General features: G+C 44.2%; 2 protein-coding genes across 4 annotated transcripts in view; both read right to left on the bottom strand.

Annotated features, from left to right (window-relative positions):
* The window catches only part of fam184ab (family with sequence similarity 184 member Ab), a 131,290-nt gene that overhangs the window by 69,505 nt on the left and 40,188 nt on the right, over positions 1-21,597 (bottom strand). For all 3 annotated transcript variants that reach the window (XM_079345686.1, XM_079345688.1, XM_079345687.1), the window contains exons 2-7: positions 13,846-13,965; positions 11,751-11,909; positions 8,567-8,806; positions 7,752-7,835; positions 6,635-6,886; positions 1,477-1,612 (exon numbers count right to left, since the gene is read on the bottom strand). In XM_079345686.1, the coding sequence (XP_079201812.1) occupies positions 1,477-1,612; positions 6,635-6,886; positions 7,752-7,835; positions 8,567-8,806; positions 11,751-11,909; positions 13,846-13,965 (991 nt within the window). The remainder of the gene's footprint in view (positions 1-1,476; positions 1,613-6,634; positions 6,887-7,751; positions 7,836-8,566; positions 8,807-11,750; positions 11,910-13,845; positions 13,966-21,597) is intronic.
* Positions 14,153-21,597, bottom strand: part of man1a1 (mannosidase, alpha, class 1A, member 1) — a 234,452-nt gene continuing 227,007 nt past the window's right edge. The window contains exon 13 of the transcript XR_013779224.1: positions 14,153-14,378. The gene's annotated coding sequence lies outside the window, so the exon portion shown is untranslated. The remainder of the gene's footprint in view (positions 14,379-21,597) is intronic.

Genomic DNA, 21,597 nt, shown 5'->3' with positions numbered 1-21,597 from the left:
ACTTGACATAACCACGGGACCAAATCTATAAACTGCCGGCCCAGGAGCCAATCCTGACATCAGGCCGGCCCGCAGATCCGTTCTCTTTACAACAAAAAATAAATAAAGAATAAACAGGGTGTTAAAAACAGTACAGCGCTCCCGTTCAATAGAACATCTTTGTTCCTGTGCTTGCAGCCGATCACAAGCTTGTGTTCTAGATAAATAAAAACAGCTTTCTTGCAATGTACTTGTGTCGTCTCCCCCCCCCCCCCCCCCCCCCCCCCCCCCCCCCCCCCCCCCCCCGTTCAATAGCTTTCTGAACGTTTGGCCCCCTGAACGAAGCCCGGCACTCGGCTGTGTGGCGCCCTAACCAGCGTTTTAATCTTTGGGATCGTTTGTTGGTTTAAGATTTACTGGGATGTTGCTTCATTTCCAACCTCCTGGACACTGAGAAGCAAAGGCTGCAGATATCAGACATCACTTTACGCAGGTACAATAAAGTTTGTGTCACAAAAATAAGAGCGCTTTAGTTTTAATGGTGACCAATGCTTCAACAGCAACCATCCAACACCACAGTTTAAACCTTCCAGGATCTGCACTTACTCCTTAGATGTGCATGATACAGTCACATTTGCATTTATATTTTCTTGATCATATAAAAGCAGCTCCAGCGGGAAGTGATAAAACCTTCTGGTTTGTCACGAGGAGCCCGTGGGAGCTAATGGGCCGAGTGTAATTCTGCACCGAGTTTCTAGCTTTCGCCGAGACATTAATGTTTATGCAGTGTTGTTCCGCTGAGCACTGACGGAGAGACTTCACAAGATATTAAATCAGAATCCAACATGCAACATTCAGCGGGGAGAGCACACAAACATGGACCGGGAATTATTGATGTAGAAAAGGGTTTCCTCTGCCCTTGAGGCACTGGGAATAGCATTAGCTCCGATTTACAGTGTAAAACCATTAAAGTGTTTCAGGCCATGATGCCTCCGACAAGATTAGACAGGCTGTTAGTGGATATGTTTGATGTGTTCACACGACAAGCCCAGGAAGTGTTCTGTCAGTTGAATGGCTCCAAGTCTTCTATAGCATGTCAGACAGAGAAAGCTGAGTGCCGTGATGCCAGCTCACACTGTGCCACTGAATAGTTTAGGACTCTGGGCCGAAGCTCACCTTTTGTGTGTTCACGCTGGACGACCCCGGTCGTCGGCCTTGTCAATAGAAAATCCCCACAGAAGGATGTGAAAGTCACGTCTGTGTGATTTTGAGTTGTCTACGCACCGGTCTAACTCAGAGACTAAATCTGCATCACGAATAAACACCAGCTTACGAACAGCTGCCTCAGTGCACACTGCGCGATTATTGATGCGTGATCACGCTTAAACCTTGACTTCATGTTTAGTCCTTCAGCTCAAAAACGGTGTCTGAAGACGGCCTGAAATCCTGCAGTGAACAGCCGGCTTCAGAGGAAAAAAGAGACTCTGCGGTTCTTACTGGCTTTGAGCAGAATTTCAGTGGCTTGCTGCTGAACTCGGTCCCTCGCTGCCTCCAGTTCACACTCGGCTTCCTTCTGACGGATCTCCACTATTTCAGAGTTCTGGGTCACTTCGTCCAGCTGCTTGGTCAGGTCCTGGAGAGAGAGTCAGAGCAGCACAGACAGGAGGAGGAGAAAGAATCTGATGTTAGGATCGAGTAGCAGCTCGAGAGGCACAACGAAAGAAAATCTGAACACTGTGGGGGCGACTCTGACGTTTCTTTGTCCCTTCTTAACTGGAAGGGGACCCAGACCAGAAAGGGGGGGGGGGGGGTAGTGCCAGTGTGAGACCTCCCTGAGGGGGCCCCACCTGACAGGACTCACTCTCATTGGCCTGCTAAGCGTTGCATGCATTATTGCTGTGGAAACCAAAGTTCCCCAGTGAAGGTCAACAAAGAAAAATGAGAAGAAATCATCCGAAAAAAGAAGAAGGAGCCCCGGTATTCCCCCCCCCCACCCCCCCACCCCCCCATTGATTCTTGCTTAGAGCCCCAACAGACTCATGAATGGCCACTGAATCACTCTCACATCAATTCATATCTAACATCGTCCATAAATACAAAGTCCAATTGTTCTTTTCAGCGTTCCTGTCTTTCTTGGGTTCACGTTGCTGCACCTGTAACGATGAATCAGTCTGTTGTGTAGAAACAATGGGACAATCTGAAAAAGGGTCCCTTGTATGAAACTACAGAGAATTTCCCCACATGGATATGCAGCTCCGACCGCCTTCAAGTGCTTCATCATTGCTCTCAGCTCATTGTTTAGATGTCCAGTTTGGTCCAGTGCAGCTGGTAGAGGAAGCTCTTCTGCTGAGCTCCAAACGGCAAACACAGATTAGAAGGAGCAAGCGATCTAAGCGGAGCAATAAGCCTCTAAAAGCAGTTAGTTGGGACTCAAACACAACAGGTGAGAGCAGCGTATCAGCAAGATGTTTAAATAAGTGACTGTTGGCTAAAAGTGTCCTGTTATGACCTGAACAAGATGAAAAGCCAAAGTCTGATTTGGGAAAACGTTCACTAAGTGGTTGCATGTGAGTATTTATCGATGCCCAGGTGTGCAAGCATCTGTTTTCATTTTTAGGGGTTTTTGGGGGGAAATTAAAAGTAAATGTTCTCGTCCATCAGCTTGAACCCCAAAACTACCTGTGACTGAGTCAACAGACCTTACAGAATCAGAGGCCCTTGGGGCCCCTGGTGAAAACTAATTGGGGGGGCCCCTCCAACCAGCATGTTTTCCAACTCTGACTTGGCTTCCTCTTTCCCCAGAGGTCCAAATGGACCCTGTTCTTGTTGCAAGATATGAGGAAGAACTTCAAGTTGCATCACAGACCACGCTCCCTGATGAAGAAGATGACCTTTGACCTGTTACTTGTCCCTCTATCCCTCAACCGTGGACAGGAAGCTGTTGGATTTTTACCCCTTTACTGTAAAATCCCTTTTCGGATTTCAGATCTCTTTATTCAATCACTCCTCTTCATGTTCCTTCGCTTGACTTTCATAGACAAATGTTGGTGTTATTAAAAATGAAAAATGCGGGCCATGGGCTTAGCAGGGCAACGAGAGGGAGCGACGTCGGACGGGGCCCCCTCAACCTTGAGGAGGGGTAAATGCTGACTGCTGCTTGAATAACAGGAAGTAGACTTCAGGGAGGGATTTGACATGCGCACACGCCGACTGTGAGAATTCATGAGAGGCTTTCAGTCCCATCAAACAGCCTGCCTCAAACTTAATTACTGTTGCTGCGGAGAAGACAAAGAAACCTCAGTGTGATGAGAACCACCGAGGAGGCAGTTTGTGTGTGTGTGTGTGTGTGTGTGTGTGTGTGTGTGTGTGTGTGCATCTTTGTCCCTGTCCAGTCCTTGGAGCTGTTGGTTCAGACTGAGATGATGATGATGCTTTTTAAATGTTCTTGTTTTGGATAAAGAGTGAAGACCTTCTTGAAAAGTTTTCTGAACTTGTTGAAAAGACAAAACTTCTGAGTGAAATATTATTTGAGGGGTCTTCATTTTTTCTGAAGTGGGTTTGTATCAGGCACTCGTTGTGTTGATGAAGCTCAGCTCGGCCCCTTCCCCGAGGAAACTATCAGCAGAGCTGGCTGACAAGTAAAGCACTGAACACTTTCTAAATATTGCAAACACTTACAGTTATTGCTTGTAAGTTGTTATTTCTCTTTTTTTAAATAGAATAGAAGGCCTTTATCATCATTATACAATCGCACAAGTAGTAGTATGTAAGTCATGAATAGATATTGCAGAAATATAAATATTGTAAATATATGATTAAAGACATGGTACGACTGACCCTGTCTGTACTGATTTATGGCCTTAGCCTCGGTGCAGGTTTCTTAAAGAGGCTTCCCTCTGATCAGCATCTCTTTGTGGGTGAAATACTTACTATCAACAAGTACCTCTTTCAACCCCACTTCAAACCAGCTGAACTATCTCTTCAGGAAGATGAGGACTTCTCTGTGAAGTAAGGACCTCTTTAAAAAGTCCAAAGTGAGGACTTCAGAGGGAAGCGAGAAGCTGCTCTGAGAGTGAGGACCTCTCTGATCAACGAGGATCGACCTGGAAAAGCAGGCGGGACAATCTCTGTTCAAAGTGAGAACATCTTTAGAAGAGTGAGGCCGCTTCTCATGAACTGAAATCTGGAAGAAAGTGAGCACCTCTTTAGAAATTGAGAAGTAACAACCATTTTGAGAAGTTTGATATTTCTCCCCGTTTTGGAAGGTGAGGACCATTTTGGAAAGTGAAGATCACGTCTCCTAAGTGAGGGTCCCTTTTGGACTGTTTTGGTATATAAGAACTTTTTTTTTTTAAAGGGAACCACTTCGATCGAAATCAGGACCTCCTCATCGCTGCGTGACGGGCCGCCCTCCAACGATGACATAATCACTTGGAGCTGCTCAGATTGACTTGGACTTGTCCTCAATGACTTGAGACTGGACTAAGACTTGCAAGATTCATTTTTGGATTTATTATAGAGGAAGGAAAGTGGACAGAGGCAGAGACATGCGGGAGAGGATGGGCCTGTACCCGGGCTGCCTGCTTGAGGACTCCACTGCGCCACCAGCGCCCCCTGGACTTCGACTTTCAAGAGGTGACTTGAGTCCATCTCTGATGCAAGTGATAAATAAACTGGACTTGAGCTTGTATAGTTCTATTCTAGTCTTCTGACTTTGCACCCCAACACACACTAAAGGCTGCTCTGTAAAGGGACCATCAGTATTTTCTACAATCACACAGTCTCTTACCCAAGGACACACTGGACATGTACCTGCAGGAGCTGGGGATCAAACCCTCAACCTGGCCGACTCTACCGCAGAGCCACAGTAGTCACTTATGAGATGAGATGAAACAACTACATTTGCATGGAAGCGTGATTAAAACTGCATCCACAGAATCCATTTTGTTCACACGGGTACAAAGTCTAAACGAATGGCTGTCTTTGACTGGAAGCGGGAAAAAAAACACGTTCTCGTGTCTCTTTTGACTTTTTTCAACCTAAAAGAGGAATCTCATTGTTAAAGACGTCAATTCAGCGCTTATCATATCCAAACATTAAAAAAACACACACATGCTTACAGACTCGCTGCCTCCCTTCTGTCACTCATCTCCCATCGGCCCCGTCTGAATCCAGCGTTTCTATTTGCATATAAAAGTGAGTGAAACCTGCGCTCGAGATGATTTATTCTTTTATCTTGCAAAAAATGTTCCGCTGGCCGGAGCTGATAGGCTTCACCTGACAGTGAAGTATTCGGTCCAAACGCGGTGACAGCAGCCATATAACACAGCTTTGGTTGGAGTAGCGCACCCGGGGGGATCGTTTGTAATTTTTGGCGAGCACATTCCTACAGAAGCTTGTGAACAGTCAGACATTAATTACGTCTGTCTCAGTTCCTCCGAGCGATCACTCGCCTGCACTTCTCGGGAGATTTGCTCTACTACATCATAAGCTAAATTAGGATGACAGAGAACACTGAAGCAAGACGCTGGAGCATCCTGACACCGACTCCGACTGTGCTGACTGGTGTTAAGTCGATACGTGATGCTGCTTTTTTGCTTCCATGTAGAGTGCTGGTACAGTAATTAAGCCTCTGGAGATCTGGGGAAGTTTGTTATTTTGGGCAAGATTTTTAAGTTTAATAATGTTTCTCTGTTAGAGCCGTGAATGCAACACACAGAAACTGAATGTTTTCTGGCTAAGAGCACCAACAACAATGATAATACGACGACAGAGATCCCTGCTGTGAGCATGTAAAAGTTCAATTAAAATGTATTAGTTCCCAATCGTGAACTCCCAGCAGAAGTTCAGGGATTAAAGGATATGCATGAAGTCTGTTCTGAAGAGATTATTGTGAACGTAGTGTCGTAAAAACACAACATATCAGATACGCAGTGTGTGGAAAACAGACCGTCAAACGAGGGAATAAAGAGGAGCTGTTACACTCTGCTCTGTTGTCGTCTCTTTATCTGGGTTACAGTTAATTGCTGTGATCGCTAATGAAATTATGAACTCCAGGCGCATCAGCCACTGCTGACCTTGATAGTAACACTGAGAAAAGAGAGGGGGGGGGGGAGACAGAGAGACCCCTCTCTGTCTACTGTGCAATCAGAGATAATTTCCCCAAACTTCACAGCACATCATAACAACACGTCAGACCTAGTTAGGCAGCTCCCCTGGAGGACACTGTCAGCTCTATTTTTAATGGTGGAGATAAGAGGGTACAAAAAAAAAAAAAAAAACACAAGTTGGGAAGTTAAAAAGCAGCACAGCTCAGAATACTTCACTTAAAGGTCACATATGCTCCTCCTTCCCCTCAACCCGTTTAAATCAGCGTCCTCGCTCCACACAACATGTGTGTGAAGTGTGTTGTTGTTAAACTTTTACACATTTAAATCCTCCACCAGATAATTCCATAAAGTTTCAGCCATTTTCTTTTATCCCATTTATTTTACGGCGCTCGTTTCATCAGCTTTCACAGAGGACACATTTTCTAGCCTCATCAGAATATGGCCGATCATTTGCTCTTCATGTTCTGATCCTGTCTACAGTTTGCAGTTAAAGCTGAAGTGACTCTCGAGCTTGAAACACGTTGCTGTCTGGGCTCCACACTCACCTTGACGTCTCTCTCGGCGCTGGTGAGCGACACGTGAAGCTTTTGGGACTTTTCCCGGTTTTCCCGAGCCTCATCCGTTACCCTGGCCAGCTCGGCTCTCAGTTTTCCCAGAGTTTTCTGCAGCGCCGCCTCCTGAGCCTGAAACTCCCGCCTCAGCTCCGACTCGGTGCGTTTCCACGCCAACAGGTTGTCTGCGGTCAGCTGCTGAGTTCTCTTCATGGCTTCCAGCTCGCGCTCGTAAAAGGCCTGAGCCTGGGGACGGAGGAAGTGGAATATCTATCACTGTGAAATAACGCCTTCATCCAAAGAGAGTAATGGAGTAATAAAACAAAAAAACAACACGCCTCTGGGAAGAGGAACACTGATTTATTTGACTTCTTCACTAACTTTTCTCTTTTTTTTCCAGCCTTTGCCTTAAAGAAGTGGGAGTGCTTTTGAAAATCGTTCTCATTAAAATATATCGAGCTTAAAAAACGTACCGCCCGTTCATCGGTTTCTGTAGGACTCAGATTGACTGTAAAGAGTTCACTCCGGGTTACTTCAACAGTTTACTGAGATGACATCATGACGCAGATTAGTCAACAGTTACATCCATGATTTGACACGTCAGTCATCAAGAAGGGAAGAAAACAACTTTTTGAAGTTTGTCGATTTTCCAGCAACATGGGACTATAAATGTTTTTTTTTTTTTTTTTAGCTTTCATAATTCAACATCAGGACGATTTGTTGCTCACAGTGAAACAGTCTCATCTAAAAAAGGATTTGTTAGCTACACTTGCATGGAAAGAAAATCCATGGTTTCTCCTGCACACGCCGAAGCCGGCTGATATATGATTGGTCGATATTGCTCTGACTAAAGGTGCACCAAAAGAAGAGTGAGATAAAACATAATTTAAAAAAAAAAAAAAAACGTTCTCGTCTTGCCCGTTTCAAAATGTGAATCGTCAGCGAGGCACGCCACCGATCTAACAAGGGTGAAATGCTATTATTTATCTGTGGAGGCCCGTTCAGCGAGCCTTTCAGGGGCCCAGCTAACAGAGCCCAGACCCCCTCACATGGTCTGGTCCTACAGTTTAACGTAGACTCTGAGATTCCTCGGGCTGTCACGCTCGTGTACCTTGCTGAGTTTGGCCTCGTACTCCTCCACCAATCTCTTCTTGTCCTGTTTGAGCTCCTCCACTCGCTCCGTCAGAGACTCCACCTGGAACGCATCAGCACAACATTCAAGTTCAATATAAACCTTCCTGGTTTTATTTTGGACTCAGGAGGAAACATGATGCACACAGAGGTAATGTGAAAACAGAAATAATCGGGGATACACATAATGTGCACTAAAGCTAGCTGGGGAAAAGATTCTTTTCTTCTGAGGTTTAAAAAAGATTCATAACTACCAAAAATCAGTTCCCTGCTAAGTGCTAATGCTAACTCTTTCACTCGGTCGAATTTCAAATGGAGCAGCAAGAAATCCAGCCAGTCTCACAGATGACTGGAGGAGATCCGGATTCTGAATCATGAATCCAGATTTTTTTTAAAATCGAAAATAGATTTTGAATTGAATCGGATCGACACCAAAAGTGTCTTCGCCCTCATGTGCACTCTTTAATGTTTATCTATATATCCTATGACATTAAAGCACCATGCTAACCAACACCGTGTGGCTTGTTCATATTATGCAGACTTCGTGCAGGTGTGAAAAAGGCCACAGGTTAAATTTGGAACAATCAAACATAATTTGGCATAAAGGGATAAGACTTATAAGTGTTGTGTTTCCTCTGTTTGCTTTGCTGGGACAAGTTGACCTGCAGTGATTAAGAGCTGATGAAGCAGGTTAATATAAGGTTAATAACATAGTAATGACTGCTGTCCCACGTTGCTTCCTGCAGTGATAGAGTTTCAGGAGCTGCTCTACTTCTGCAGCAGGGCCGGTGTTACCTCGGCTTTATGCAGCTGTCCCAGTTTCTCCTGGTCTTTGCTGTAGTTAGCGTTCTGGCTCTGGTGGCTGCGGAGGAGCTCCTGGATCTCCTGTCTGTGCTGGCCCTTCAGCTCCTCCAGAGCGACCTTCTTCTCCTGCTCAAACTGGGTCTGCGCCGAGCTGAAGGTGCGCAGCTTGTCCTCGAAGGACCGCCGCATCTCCTCCACCTCCCGCGACATGGACACCACCCGCTGCGTGTGCTGTCAGAGGAGACGGGAGTGAAAGGCCCAGCTAACAGGAGCATTGATATATGGGTTTGTAGGCTTCTCTCTCTCACACACTCACACACACACACACACACACACACACACACACACACACAGGGGTAAACTGATCCAAAAAAGGCCCAACACAGCTGGTGATGTACTCGCTCTGGGGAATCTGACCTTCTGGCTGTCGTGCCGCTCGCTCTAAATTAGCACTTAAAACCAGCAAACAGCGAGCTACGAGCTAACCAGCAGGACAACAGAAGAAGCATCAGACGTAGATTGTTTTCATCCTTCACAGGTCAAAGTTAGACTTTTTCATCATCATTGCAAATTTAAGCCTGACAAAGAATACGTCGTTCTCTATTTAAAGCCCTGCGTTCACTCAATGCACACAGACACGTGACGTCTCAGGAGCGTTCCTGATGCCATAAAACGATACACTCACACATCGTCTGTCGTTCAGCTACGCTCTGATTCATTTCAGAGTCAAACAGTTCTCCATGCTCGCTTCTTTTTTCACCTTCTTGTACGGGTGTGGTGACGAGAACAAACGTCACACGTGTCTATACTGCGAGAGAAACCTTCAAGAAACATCTCCCAGGACCAGATTGACATTTGAAGTCCCCCCCCCCCTCCTCCTTTTTCCATTTAATTTGGCTGCACATGAAATGAGCATTTCATTTACTAAGGCAGCAGATAATTACACAATTAGCGACTCGCACTGACTACAAAATGGAATTTGCACCTGAACACCCTTAAGTGTTGAATTTGTTGCAGATGCGATGGAGCTGTGTTCTGGTGAGGCTGAGGGCGAGCTGCTGGTGATTGACAGCTTCTGCTGTTCAGTGTTCACGTGAAAGGCCGGTGACGTCTATCAGACGAGCGCGGTGCAAACACACCTGTGCAGGAGCTGCAGTGGAGTCGCATGTCTGTCTGTCAAGCGTCACTCCAAGTCATCCATCCACAAGTCTTCAAATATATTCTCCGCCTAACCTCGACTCCATGTGCACACAATCTATAAAACGTCACCCACGTCTCTCTCGCTCTGTCAATTAGGATATCGATTTGCACAAATGTTTACTGTATTCCACACACATGGGCTGAAAGGTCATAGAAACAGGCTGATTGGTATCCTTTCAGTGTACACTACTCAAAGTCAGGGGTACTAATAACACATGTGGTACTGCTCTTACACCGACATGAAACAAGCGAAGCCACGCTCAAGTATTCAAAACATTATCTTTACTTTGCTCCCTTTGTTTGATGCTTTTGTTCTGATGGGTTAGAGATAATTACTTTTTAATTAGTAATCAAGCAAATCCAAAGAATGTAAGAAAAGTTAATGTTTGTTTGGTTTTTTTCCCGCTTTATTTTAGCAGCGAGGACCCACTGACAGCGAGGTCTCTTTTCCAGTGGTGCCCTGAATAAAAACAACACAAATATAAACACATAAACAGTTGGCAATAATGGCATAGACACATATTCATACTTGCAAACCATGTCCGTTTCAATGTTTTTATATTTTAAAGCAGTTGCAATTTCTAGGATATAAGGATGCATCCTTGGATTAAGGATTCAGGGTTAGGGTCTATTTTTGGGGATGCAGTGCATAAATCCCTCCGAGGTGTCAAAATGGCCACAAACATGAAGCTTCTCATTAAAGGTCGATATCTGAAGACCGTCTGAAGCTACGGATGTTTTTTCAGCACGTCGTGATTGTTCACGCCTGTAGCAGCTGCAGAAGTTATACGACGACACATATTCCATCTAGTTCTGTGACGATCCCGTTCGCTCTTAGTAGTTCATAAAAAAAAAGCCATAATGTGTAACTTCCTGCTCAGAACTCCTCCCTGGAGCTTTAAAGGTACAGAATGTGGATTCGACCACCAGGGGGCTCTAGATCAATCCATGAACAAAAGATGACGATGAGTTCTCTTATCACCGCAGCACATATAGAAACGTATCATCTGGTGTTTCCATGGCGATGATATGCAAATGTTCTTTATACATGGCAGTGTAAAAGTTGACCAGGGCTTATCCTAACTTCCTCCTGAGGTTCTACACACACACACACACACACACACACACACACACACACACACACACACACACACACACACACACACACACACACACACACACACACACACACACACACACACACACACACACACACACACACACACACACACACACACACACACACACACACACACACACACACACACACACACACACACACACACACAGAAATTGAATAAATCCCTCCAGGTTTGAGAGACGCATTTGTAATATTGACGAGTCGACTTCCGACTGTAACAACATCTGCAGGCGATCTCTGAAAATAGAAAGTAGCCAGTCAACACACTGTCTGCACTGATGATGAACTCTGTAGTTTTTACCTCTGGTTAAATTATAGTCTGGCTGTCGTCACATTTATCTAAGCTTCAGTATCAGTCTGGGTGACAACTATAGTAGTCCTTCTTCTTATTCATGGAGAGTCAGCTGCTTAAAGAAGCTGTACTATTATACTTTATAAACATTTACTTCCCTTACATGTTCTCCTTCGTCTTTTATTTGTCAGTTATCACAGCCTGAGTCTAGAATCATATTTCTTTACACACGTTTGGTTATTCGTTTTAAATCTGGTGTGCATTTTTTCTGAACTCAGAGACCTGACATGACGTGTTGAATCGGGGCCTGAAGGAGGCCTGAACACGTCCAGACAAACACGCAGTGTGGTGCTGACAGACATGAAACACTCTCCAGCCTCACAACAGGGGGCGAGACAAACATTAGTTCTGATTACCTGCACCTGTGGCTGCAGTATCATGCCGGGCACAGCTGGTTTTTTACCAGAAACACACACACACACACACACACACACACACACACACACACACACACACACACAGCACATCAATCGTCTGTCTACCTGAGCCTCGGTGCAGAGCTGCATGTCCTCCACCCTCTGACGATAGCTCTCAAACTCGGCCAGCGCCTGTCTCTTCATCCTCTCGTGGAGCTCCATGGACTCCTCCAGAGACTGGATCCGCCTCTTCAGGTCAATCTCATCGCTGATCTTACTCTTGTACTGGACGGACGAAACAGGAAATGTCTCAGTCCACGCAAGACATCGAAAAACATAATTCAGAAGTGAGAATTAAAACCACAAATATGAAGTAAAACTTAAAACTTAAAAAAAAAAGCAAGGATCTTACCAACATTTGTACTTCTCAAACGTTACTGAACAGTGACCTTTAAAAATGTAACCATTCAGCATTAGCAGACAGGAAGTGAAAATTTAAAAAAAAAAAACAGCATGAAGTGTTAAAAACTCAAAAAGGAAGTAGAAATGTAAAACACAAGTAGGAAGTGAAACGTAGTAAGTCAAACAGGAAATGAACATTAAAAACTCAAATAGTTACAGGAAGTAAGGATGAAAAGAGAACCTGAAACAGGAAGTAAGGATGAAAAGAGAAGCTGAAACAGGAAGTAAGGTTGAAAAGTGAAGATAAAAAGCTGAAACAGGAAGTAAGGATGAAAAGAGAAGCTGAAACAGGAAGTAAAGATGAAAAGAGAAGCTGAAATAGGAAGTAAGGATGAAAAGTGAAGATAAAAAGCTGAAACAGGAAGTAAGGATGAAAAGAGAAGCTGAAACAGGAAGTGTAAACGAGATATCATGAGATATTCATCTCATGATATTTCCCACACTCGATCTTCCCTCCAGGCAGACTTTGTGCAGCAGTGCAGCATGTAAACATCTCTTCATATATGTTAAGCTGTTCCGAGTTAGTCACATTGCTTTTCAGGGGGAACACAGTCATTATTATTAAAGGATGCAATGACATATACTGTATATACTTACATTATTCATATTCAGCTTTTAAATATTGATGCGTTTTCATGAATGCGATCGAGGCTCTCTGGTGGATTGTCTTTCATGTGATGGTGTGCAATGAGAAATATTGTTGTTTAATGTAGCATATATTTATGGATGTAAAGGTAAACATGACTGTAATCACCTCAGTCAGTCTACTCCTACAGAGTCCCATCAGTTATTCAAATCAGGAGTCAATGCTAAAAAAGAACCAAAGTCTCACTCCATTAATTTATCGACTTAATCAGAGACTCGCCGGTTATTAATCATACCTAAAGTAATACTGCGATATACATTTACTTCTTCCTCCCAGGCCGCAGCAAGTGATTACATTAGTTATTTAAATGAATTCTTATCTAAAGCCACCAAAGCTGAGTTCTCTCTTTGCTTCAAATATGTGAGAGTTCGTTCCCTCTCTGATAATCCTTCAAACACACACAGGAAGTAAACGTGACTGACACTGCTCATCAAAGAGGGACTGATGATATTAGACACATGTGGGTGAGGAAGTGAGGAAGTGAGGAAGTGAGCCCCCCTCACACCCCCTTAATATGCACTCACACTTATTGTTGAGATTTTGCTCCAGTTCAGTGAACTGATGTCCCGGCTCTACTACCCGAATGTAAACAAGCACAATGAGCGGGCAGCATCTCCTCCGAGGAGCCAGTTTGAAGTTGTGTTGGGTTAAACATGTTGACCACACATGGGATGTGGATGTTTCAGCTGTGTGAGACACTTGAGGTTTGCAGTTCTTGAGCTGCTAACGTCAAACCAAAGTACATTTTTAATGCGCAGGCAGTTTTTTAATAAATTCTGCTTTTGTTTTTATTTTCTTGGTTTTGTTGAACCAAATTTAAATTTACCCTGATAATGGAATGATGCCAAGTTAAAGCGTAAATGTAAAGCTGTTAAAGTCTTCAGTCAGTCATCTCCACATGATTTTCTTTAAGCATTAAGAGACTTTAGTACTCACTATTCCCCTTCATACACAAATCTGCGGCTGACGCAGCAGCAGGAACAATTTGTGGGTCTGTATTGGATCCCCGGCTCAGCGGTAGAGAGACCACCGGCTGTACCACTGAGCCACAGCCACCCCCCAAAAAAACCCAAAACATGACACATTTGGAGACGTGATGTAAAGTGTGTAAACCTGAAGAATCTTCTCTCTGGTCTCGGACAGAATTTGCTGCACTTCCTCTTCATGGGCCTCCTTCAGAGTGGCGATGGCCGCCTCGTGCTCGTCGTTTTTCGTGTTTAGTGCGTAGATAACCTGCAACAAGAGAGGAGAAAAAGCCATTAGCTGAGAGACATGTTTATAATCAGGAGTTATTGCAGTATTAAAAAGCTGGCACGTGACCAGCTGCTCCGGTCACAGCTCAGGTTCAGCTGGCGTGTGTGGGCTGGATGCTCGAACTGGTCTGCTGGATGTGACTATAAAAAAAAAGGTTTTATTAAAGGCAGGGTCGGTCCTTTCCTCCAGATCCACTTTTTCAGATTTTGTTTGAAATTGTCTTTTGGTCCTGACAGACATGAATAACTCATGTGCTCTGAAAAAGGAACAACTTAAATCTGTCATCTGTAGCAGTTTGTAAGTCTGTAAAAACTTCGACCAATGTCTGCCACGAGGTACCGATCTGATGAACCAATCACACGCCTCCCTGTCTCCCTGCTCGTTCTCTACCTCTTGTGTGCATGAGCCCACACTCGAAGCATGAGCCAAGGTCCGCTTCTGGACCAATGGTGCTCGTGCATGTAAGTGAGGGGGCGTGGCTTCTGAGGGAGCACGGGGGGGGGGGGGGGGGGGGGGGGGGCAGACGGATCCCTACAAAACCCTCCGACCCTTGTGACACCAAAACCTTACTGAAATGTTTCGTCTAATCAGCCAACAAATCAAATGCAACATAGACACGGATCAAACAGATAATGCAAGTATTCTAAAGCTTCTAATGCTACTACTGCTACGAACAAGAGAGCAAAGAAGAGACCTAACAGAGCAGCTGTGGATGTCTGGTGTGGAGCTGCATGCAGTGAATTCGAGATTAGAATTAGCTCAGAAACTTCAGTGGTTCCCCTCTGTTATAAATTAGAAATCAGTTGATGCCTCGGATGAAAATAACACAAGCAAACTTGTGTGCATGAAATTGACCTTTAAATCACTCCTTTCAACAACAACAAAAAATCCATGCAGCCATCCGCAGAGTCGTAATCTGACAGCACAGTGATATCCCTGCACACAGGCAGAGAGACAGTGAGAGAGGACAGAGAAACCAGGAGACGCCTTCCCCTCCCGTCCTCCGCCTGAAACAAAAGCATCGTGCTGGCCTCTTTGAAACGCCGAGTCAATAATTCAGCACATCGAACTGTGCGATGGTGCCGAGGAACCTTTGCTCACTTTGGACCAAAGTCCGTCAGCAGTGTGAGAAGAAGACGGAATAAAGAGGAGTGGAAGAGGAGGCGGTCTGCTCTGAGTGCGTTACCACGGCTCACTGACAGATCAAAGCATTTCTTTGACAGTGGTGGTTTTTCAGTCTCTTATTTATTTATTCCCTGCACACATTCATCCTGGTGTTGCTGACACCGACGAAGCTGTGTTCAAAAAGAGAAACTGAAACACGCCGTGGAGCTTCTCAGCCCTGATTCTTAATCCCTTTTTGAACGGACTGACCTTTACGATCTGCAATAATTGCATATTACATTTAAATGTAAGCCTGGTGTTTTCACATGATTGCATCCACCTTTTGTTGTTGGGCAAACAATTTCAAACTAATTATTTGTAAACCTAAATTATAGCTGCGAGCATTTCGCCGCTAACCTCACTCGTGCTGTCGTTCGTCCGCTTCGTTTCGCGTCGGGAAAAGTGACATCATAGTCTAAAAAAAACCACAGGAACCAGCTGCTGCTTTAAGCTAAATGCTAACGTGAGACCGCAGCCATGCCATCCCTGATGAAGGCTGAACATAACGGAGCTAAACGTGGATACAAGTCGTAGGACTGGTTATTTTCTGGATTCAACTAAGCCGCTCCCTCTTCACCGTCTCCCTGCTCGGTGATCAGCTGATTTTGGGCGTTCCAACCCGAATCTGAATTTCAATCTGAACCATTGTGACACTTCAGGAAGAGTGAGATCATTGGGACAGTACCAGATAATTAAAATCCAATATGATAGTAGTGAAAAGGGAAAGATATTTATTCATGTTTTGATCGCACAGTAAAACGTTATTTTGGTTTTTTTTAAATACAAGTTCAGACAACCAATATTCTGTAGTTTTTGTTCTTAATCATCCTCCCACTATCTCTCTGTACATTTCCTGTCACTCTACAGATTACCTTCCGAAGTTGAAGCAAAATATCAGAAATAATCTTTGAGAAGGTCAGGAAGAGTCAACCTTCATTTATTTAAGTAAAAGCAGGTATTTCCTCGGGGTTAAACTCAATCCACATCTATCTTGGAGCTCTCGTCGCAATTTCTTCCCTCTCCCCTTTTTCATGTTCACAAACGAGGAGCGAGGCGTCAAAGATCAGAGACAAACTGCGACGAGCCGCACGAAGCTGGCAAAATTCAGTTTGCTCCAAAATAAAACGTCCCCGCGCTTCTCGTGGTTAAATTATTCAGCCGGCTCACTCCCTCATCAGCTTAACAAGCCAACACTTTGGAGCTCAAATCTCCATCGCATCCCGAGACGCATCAGCACGCCACTGCAGATGAAGTGCCATAATCTTAGTGCAGTCGTGTCTTCTGATTTGTATCCACACACACGCACACAAACACACACACACATGCTTAGTGAAATTACAAACACGTATAATCTATGCACACACACGTATCTCAGACGAAGAGCCACCAGCAGAGACTGTCAAGAGCCTCATGAACCAACGCACCCGAGTCGAAACTCATCAGCTTCAGGACGGAGAGGGATGTGTGTGCACGAGTGAGAGAGAGGAACAGAGTGTGTGTGTGTGTGTGTGTGCGTGTGCGTGTGTGTGTGTGTGTGTTGAAACCAGGAAAAGGACAACCCTAGCTCAAGAGACAAAGGCTGCCTGTATCGTCATGGTGATCGGTCGACACATGTTGTATTGAGCAGGCCAGCGACATGCTCAGCGGAGGTGTGATTCTACATTACGTTAAATGTTCTCGGTCAACACTCACAATACTTCAAGTTAATCTAACGTGTGAAAGGAACATGTGGAAGCTAAAGTTTGGTTCAGTGAATTCAAGGATTAAAAATGTGGAGCCTGGTCATGCTAACATTGGAGGTTTTGTTTGGTACAACAATCTGTAAAACTTCACAGGCTTGGCTTTATATCCTGATGATTCAGCTATGCTAGTAACTGTAGCATCTTACCCTACTACCAAACTAGCTTAAAGGTGCAGCCAGGTCGTTCTTTCCCAACTCTGTGACGTCAGGCTGAAGCTAACCTAGTGTGAGTAGAGGTAATCCTAAAAAGCTTGAGATTAAAAAAAATGACTGCATTGGATGGACACTACTCACAGTGTGGTTAACACGTTAGCGCTGACTGTCCAACTTTGTACATTGACATTGGAATACTTGATTGTAATCTGATGCAAACTGATTTGGGAATCCCAAGTCATACTTTAGGGAAAGATGAAAAAACAAAAGCATCATGTCTGAGGTGAACGCGATCGTGGGCCCGTTCAGAAGAGAACCTGCCGTGCATCCTTACATCATTTATCTGCATGTCAATTCTTTTACCACACTTGGAAGTATCAGCCCTTGGAAATCAAAATCAAAATGTCAGGCTCACAGAGAACAGAGAACATGACAGTAAACGTGGCTTTGCACGCGTTGTTCTCGATGTCTGATCGTGTGTAAGAAAAACTGAAAGGGAGAAGCTGCGAGCGGGCGTGATCCTCCCTCGTCTCCTCGGGTCGATCGGTCCACGTCCTTGGAGGATTTTGCATAAATGACAGTGATACCAGGCGGATCGATACGGTGGCAGCGAAATGCCACAAATTTCATCTGTCAGCTGGGAGAAAGTCACAGCTGAGCAAGTCACGGAGATTTTCAGCAGCCGAGTCCCTGCTGGCTGCTGGATGAAAGATGACTCTGCTGTCAAACGAGCTGAAGAATTAGGACTTTTTTTTTTGGTTCTGTCGGCTCACTTTGACTGAAACCTTTGAACCTCTATTGTACTTTCTTTGCTTCAGTTTACTCTCTCGAAACGTTTAAGAATATTCCAGATAGTCTTCCACTTTGTTTTCATGTCTCTCCTGCTTTCTTCTGCCTCGTAGCTTCTTCAGTTGTCTCCGCTGTTAGGATACTTGTTCGTGAGAAGAAACATTCTGATTGTCTCCGTCCGGTTTATTGTCATAATAAAACGTTCCACTCAGACGCCTCAGAACATTGACCTTATGTGTGTTTGTAATGCCTTTATCAGGGTACCACATACATCCTATGATCTTGGGCTGTAGCGAGTGTGACCCATAATCGCCAGGGGAACAAGTCTGGGCACCACAGCCGTCCATTCTGTACTCAGAGAACCCGGCCTCTGGGTGTTGACGGACGATGGAGCGCCGAGCCGTTACGGGTCAGAGAGGATGTGCATCGTTCACGTATCTGGTGGAAGTCCTGTGTGAATCGGCCCCGAGCCAAGTGGAACATAAGAAAAAAAAAAAGACCAGCTTGTGGAATTATGGCAGCAACACAAGAGCTCATGCTGCATTAGAACTGTCAGAAGACGACACCGACGTTGAGCGTTCTTATTTGTTTTCCTCTGAAGTCGAGTTTGATCACGTACGTTTCTAGTGGAATCCCAAATGTAAAGTGGTAACTACAACAAGTAAACGTGTGGCCTGACTACATCACCTTGTGTGTACGGTGTGGTCTTTCACGTTTTTTAAAATGGGTAGATTTGAAAATCGTCCTTTCTTGTTTTTTGTAATTTGATTAAAATCTAAAAAGTCCACCAAGAACAATAACAGATTTGTAAGAGCGCGTTATGCAGTGTTTTCTCTATTTGGAAAAATGTGGCACAAAAAAGAACAATTTAAAAGTGAAACTGAGACTAAACTTCTGTCGAACTTTAACGACACCGGTGTGAGGGAGTCTGACAGTGGAGGTGAGTCGTAACTTTTTAATGAGGTCATAAAAAAGACAAGATTCAGAGGTGATCAAAGTGATATATATATTCTGTTTTATCCTCACCTCTCCAAATTCTGAAACTGTTGTTACTGTAAATTGCTTATGAGTGCTATTTTAAGACAATTTTCCCTGAGATGCCTTTTTTATTTCACACAATCTTGCAGATTTATTGATCCCTTTTCTAACCCGGGAGGGAAAGCAGATTATTAATGTGGCTTTATGTCTCTCTTAGGGTTAGCTCAGGCATCTTCAGGTATGATTTACTCTCAACAGGAGATCCTTTGGTACTAAGTATAGACCCCGTATCCTCTTCTGATAGGTAGTTTGTTTCCAATGGGAATAATGACAGAAAGCAGAATCAAACAATAAGCCTTTCTGTTGTACCATAAATTATTATTGACTTCTGTGTCATTGCATTCAGAAACTTAAGGATCGATAAGAAAGAAGTCAGCAACATCGATTCTTCTTGCAAGTACTTTAAAGTCTCCATGAAAACAAATCAATTGTTTTTCCTGCATTTATTTCATTTTGACTAATTGAAAAAGCTCGTTGAAGCCGACGAGCCAATCAAATTCCCCCAAACCTGATGTCCCGCCTTCTATCTTCTGATTGGTTCTAACCATAGACTGTTAATATTAATGAATGAAGGCTGGCTGTTACCACGCGGGAACTTGGATCCCATTGATGGCGTCATACTCTAACTTTGAGTCAACAGCTAATCCCATCTATATTGATTTTGTAGCAGGCTGTAAATGTGTGAAAACGTCTTTTTGGAATGGGGCGTGTTGTTGGATGTGTCTTCTGTCGCTCTTGGAGCCAGACTCAAGTGGACACTGGCTTCATTTTTTAAGACCGGAGGTTGGCGCTTGGTTCTCTCTCGTTTCAGAAGAAAACAAGTCAGAAGTTTCACGGGGACTCTTCGTGTCTTTGTGAAAAGTTAGTTTAAGGTTGTAAGAAGTGTTGATGCTCCAGTCATTTTTAATTCCACCTTTTACAACAGCACTTGTTGTTTTGATCATCCGTTTTTATATGAAAAGTCATTTTGACAGTCAAAATGACTCCAGATCTTCACTCGTATTTCTAATCAAAAGCTGCTTGAAAACGAAGAGAGTGCTGTCTTAATTGCTCATTAAGGTTGGTCACTTTTTGGCACTGAAATGTTTTGGATTTGACAGTCCAATTAAAAGAGTGTGCAGGAGTTTTGCTGCATTTTTTGGATAATTATAAAAAAGAAAAATATCCAATGTTAGGGTTTTAGGACTTGCTTTTGTTATCACTCATCTATGAGCAAAGCCAACTGCAAACTTCTGAGACAAAGAGACCCCGAAAGAAGTCAAGTTTGTAACCTGGGGACCGGAAACCAGACCATACAGGATGGCTCCAACCCTAAAATGAAAGCATACACGCCAAATGGGAGCAAATGTCGTTCCCTGCTTTTAAAAAAAAAGATCAGAGAGGGAAAAAAAAAAAAAATCAAAGATGAAAAGATGCTGTTTCTTCTCAGAGACAAGGTGGAACAAGCTCAAAGGATCTAATGACTGTTAATGAACTCAGACTGGCAGCCATCTCCTCTTATTACACACACACACACACACACACACACACACCTCATCCCTCTCTAAGCTCGTCTCTCCGTCAGTTGATGAGACTTTGATGATAATGACCATGTCTAATGACGACCATTTGGCTTCCATAACCTGTGGCGGCGTGGCCGGTGGTCGTTCCCCACGTCTTATGAGTCAGTGCGTGTGAGCAGATAGAGGACGGCCGTGGTGTTGTGGTGTCGTTTGAAGAATGGCTTGAACTCAGTGAAAGAAAGAAATATCTCAGGCAAACAGACAAAAAGTCAAAACGTCCTCTCTCCTCCGGCTTCGTTTCCTCCGTGCATCTCTGGTGGGCGGGACTAAGACGCAAGTGGAGGAGACAACTCGGAGGACAGGCGACACAAATAAGAGAAGTGAGATGCACCTAAGGTGTCAAATCAGGATCCCATTCTCTCTCCTAAAGGTCTCTATGACGAGCTGATGGCTGAGGCCTTCAGCTGAAACAAAGTTAGAGAGTTTCATATCTTAGAAAGGAAAATCAATGTATTATTTCCCAAGACATTTAACTATTCCCCCCCCCCCCCCTCCTCAAGAGACCAACCTTCATAAAAACACCAGCCTGTGGTTCACAGTAGATCAGGCTCATTTCAAAAGGAAAGCCTCGCAGATATGAAACACAGTATTTTGGAAGCGGCGTTATCGATTTCTGCACACATGGGAATACAATCGTTAGCGGCGTGGAAGAAGGGCAAAGAGGAGGCGCAACATTTAATTGCTGTGACAACTATTGATGTGGCAGGGCTCTTTCAGATGGAGAGCGCTAGTTTAGTGGAAAAAATGGTTTTGCAAGCAATTAACTTCATGATTACAGCAGTGAGTTGCCCTGTTGATGCAGAGCCAGCTTCGTTTCCTCCTCGTTTTTTCTGACTGGGATTGTTTGTGTCCTGAGCTTTAACCCTCGTTTCCCTCAGTTAAAGCTACAGACAGATAGTTCAGCTGCTTTTGTACTTTAAACAGGAAGTCAGTGAGCCAATCGTCATCTTCATACTAACCCTCACATTCACTGTTTCCAATCAATTACTCGTCATGTCGCTGATGTTTCTTGCTACAGGTTTCGATGACACCCTGCTCTTAAAGAGCATGAGATGGAGTTCAGTATCTTCAGGAAGCGGACGTTGAGTTGAGGTTTTTAACCCCTCCTCTCCCTCTGATCTGTCTGAATAAAGATGTGGGAGTAACATGTTGGGATTGTACTTT

Source organism: Symphodus melops (assembly GCF_947650265.1).
Source record: "Symphodus melops genome assembly, chromosome: 1".
In the NCBI taxonomy this organism is placed as follows: domain Eukaryota; kingdom Metazoa; phylum Chordata; class Actinopteri; order Labriformes; family Labridae; genus Symphodus; species Symphodus melops.
This window is presented reverse-complemented; position numbering and strand designations above follow the sequence as displayed.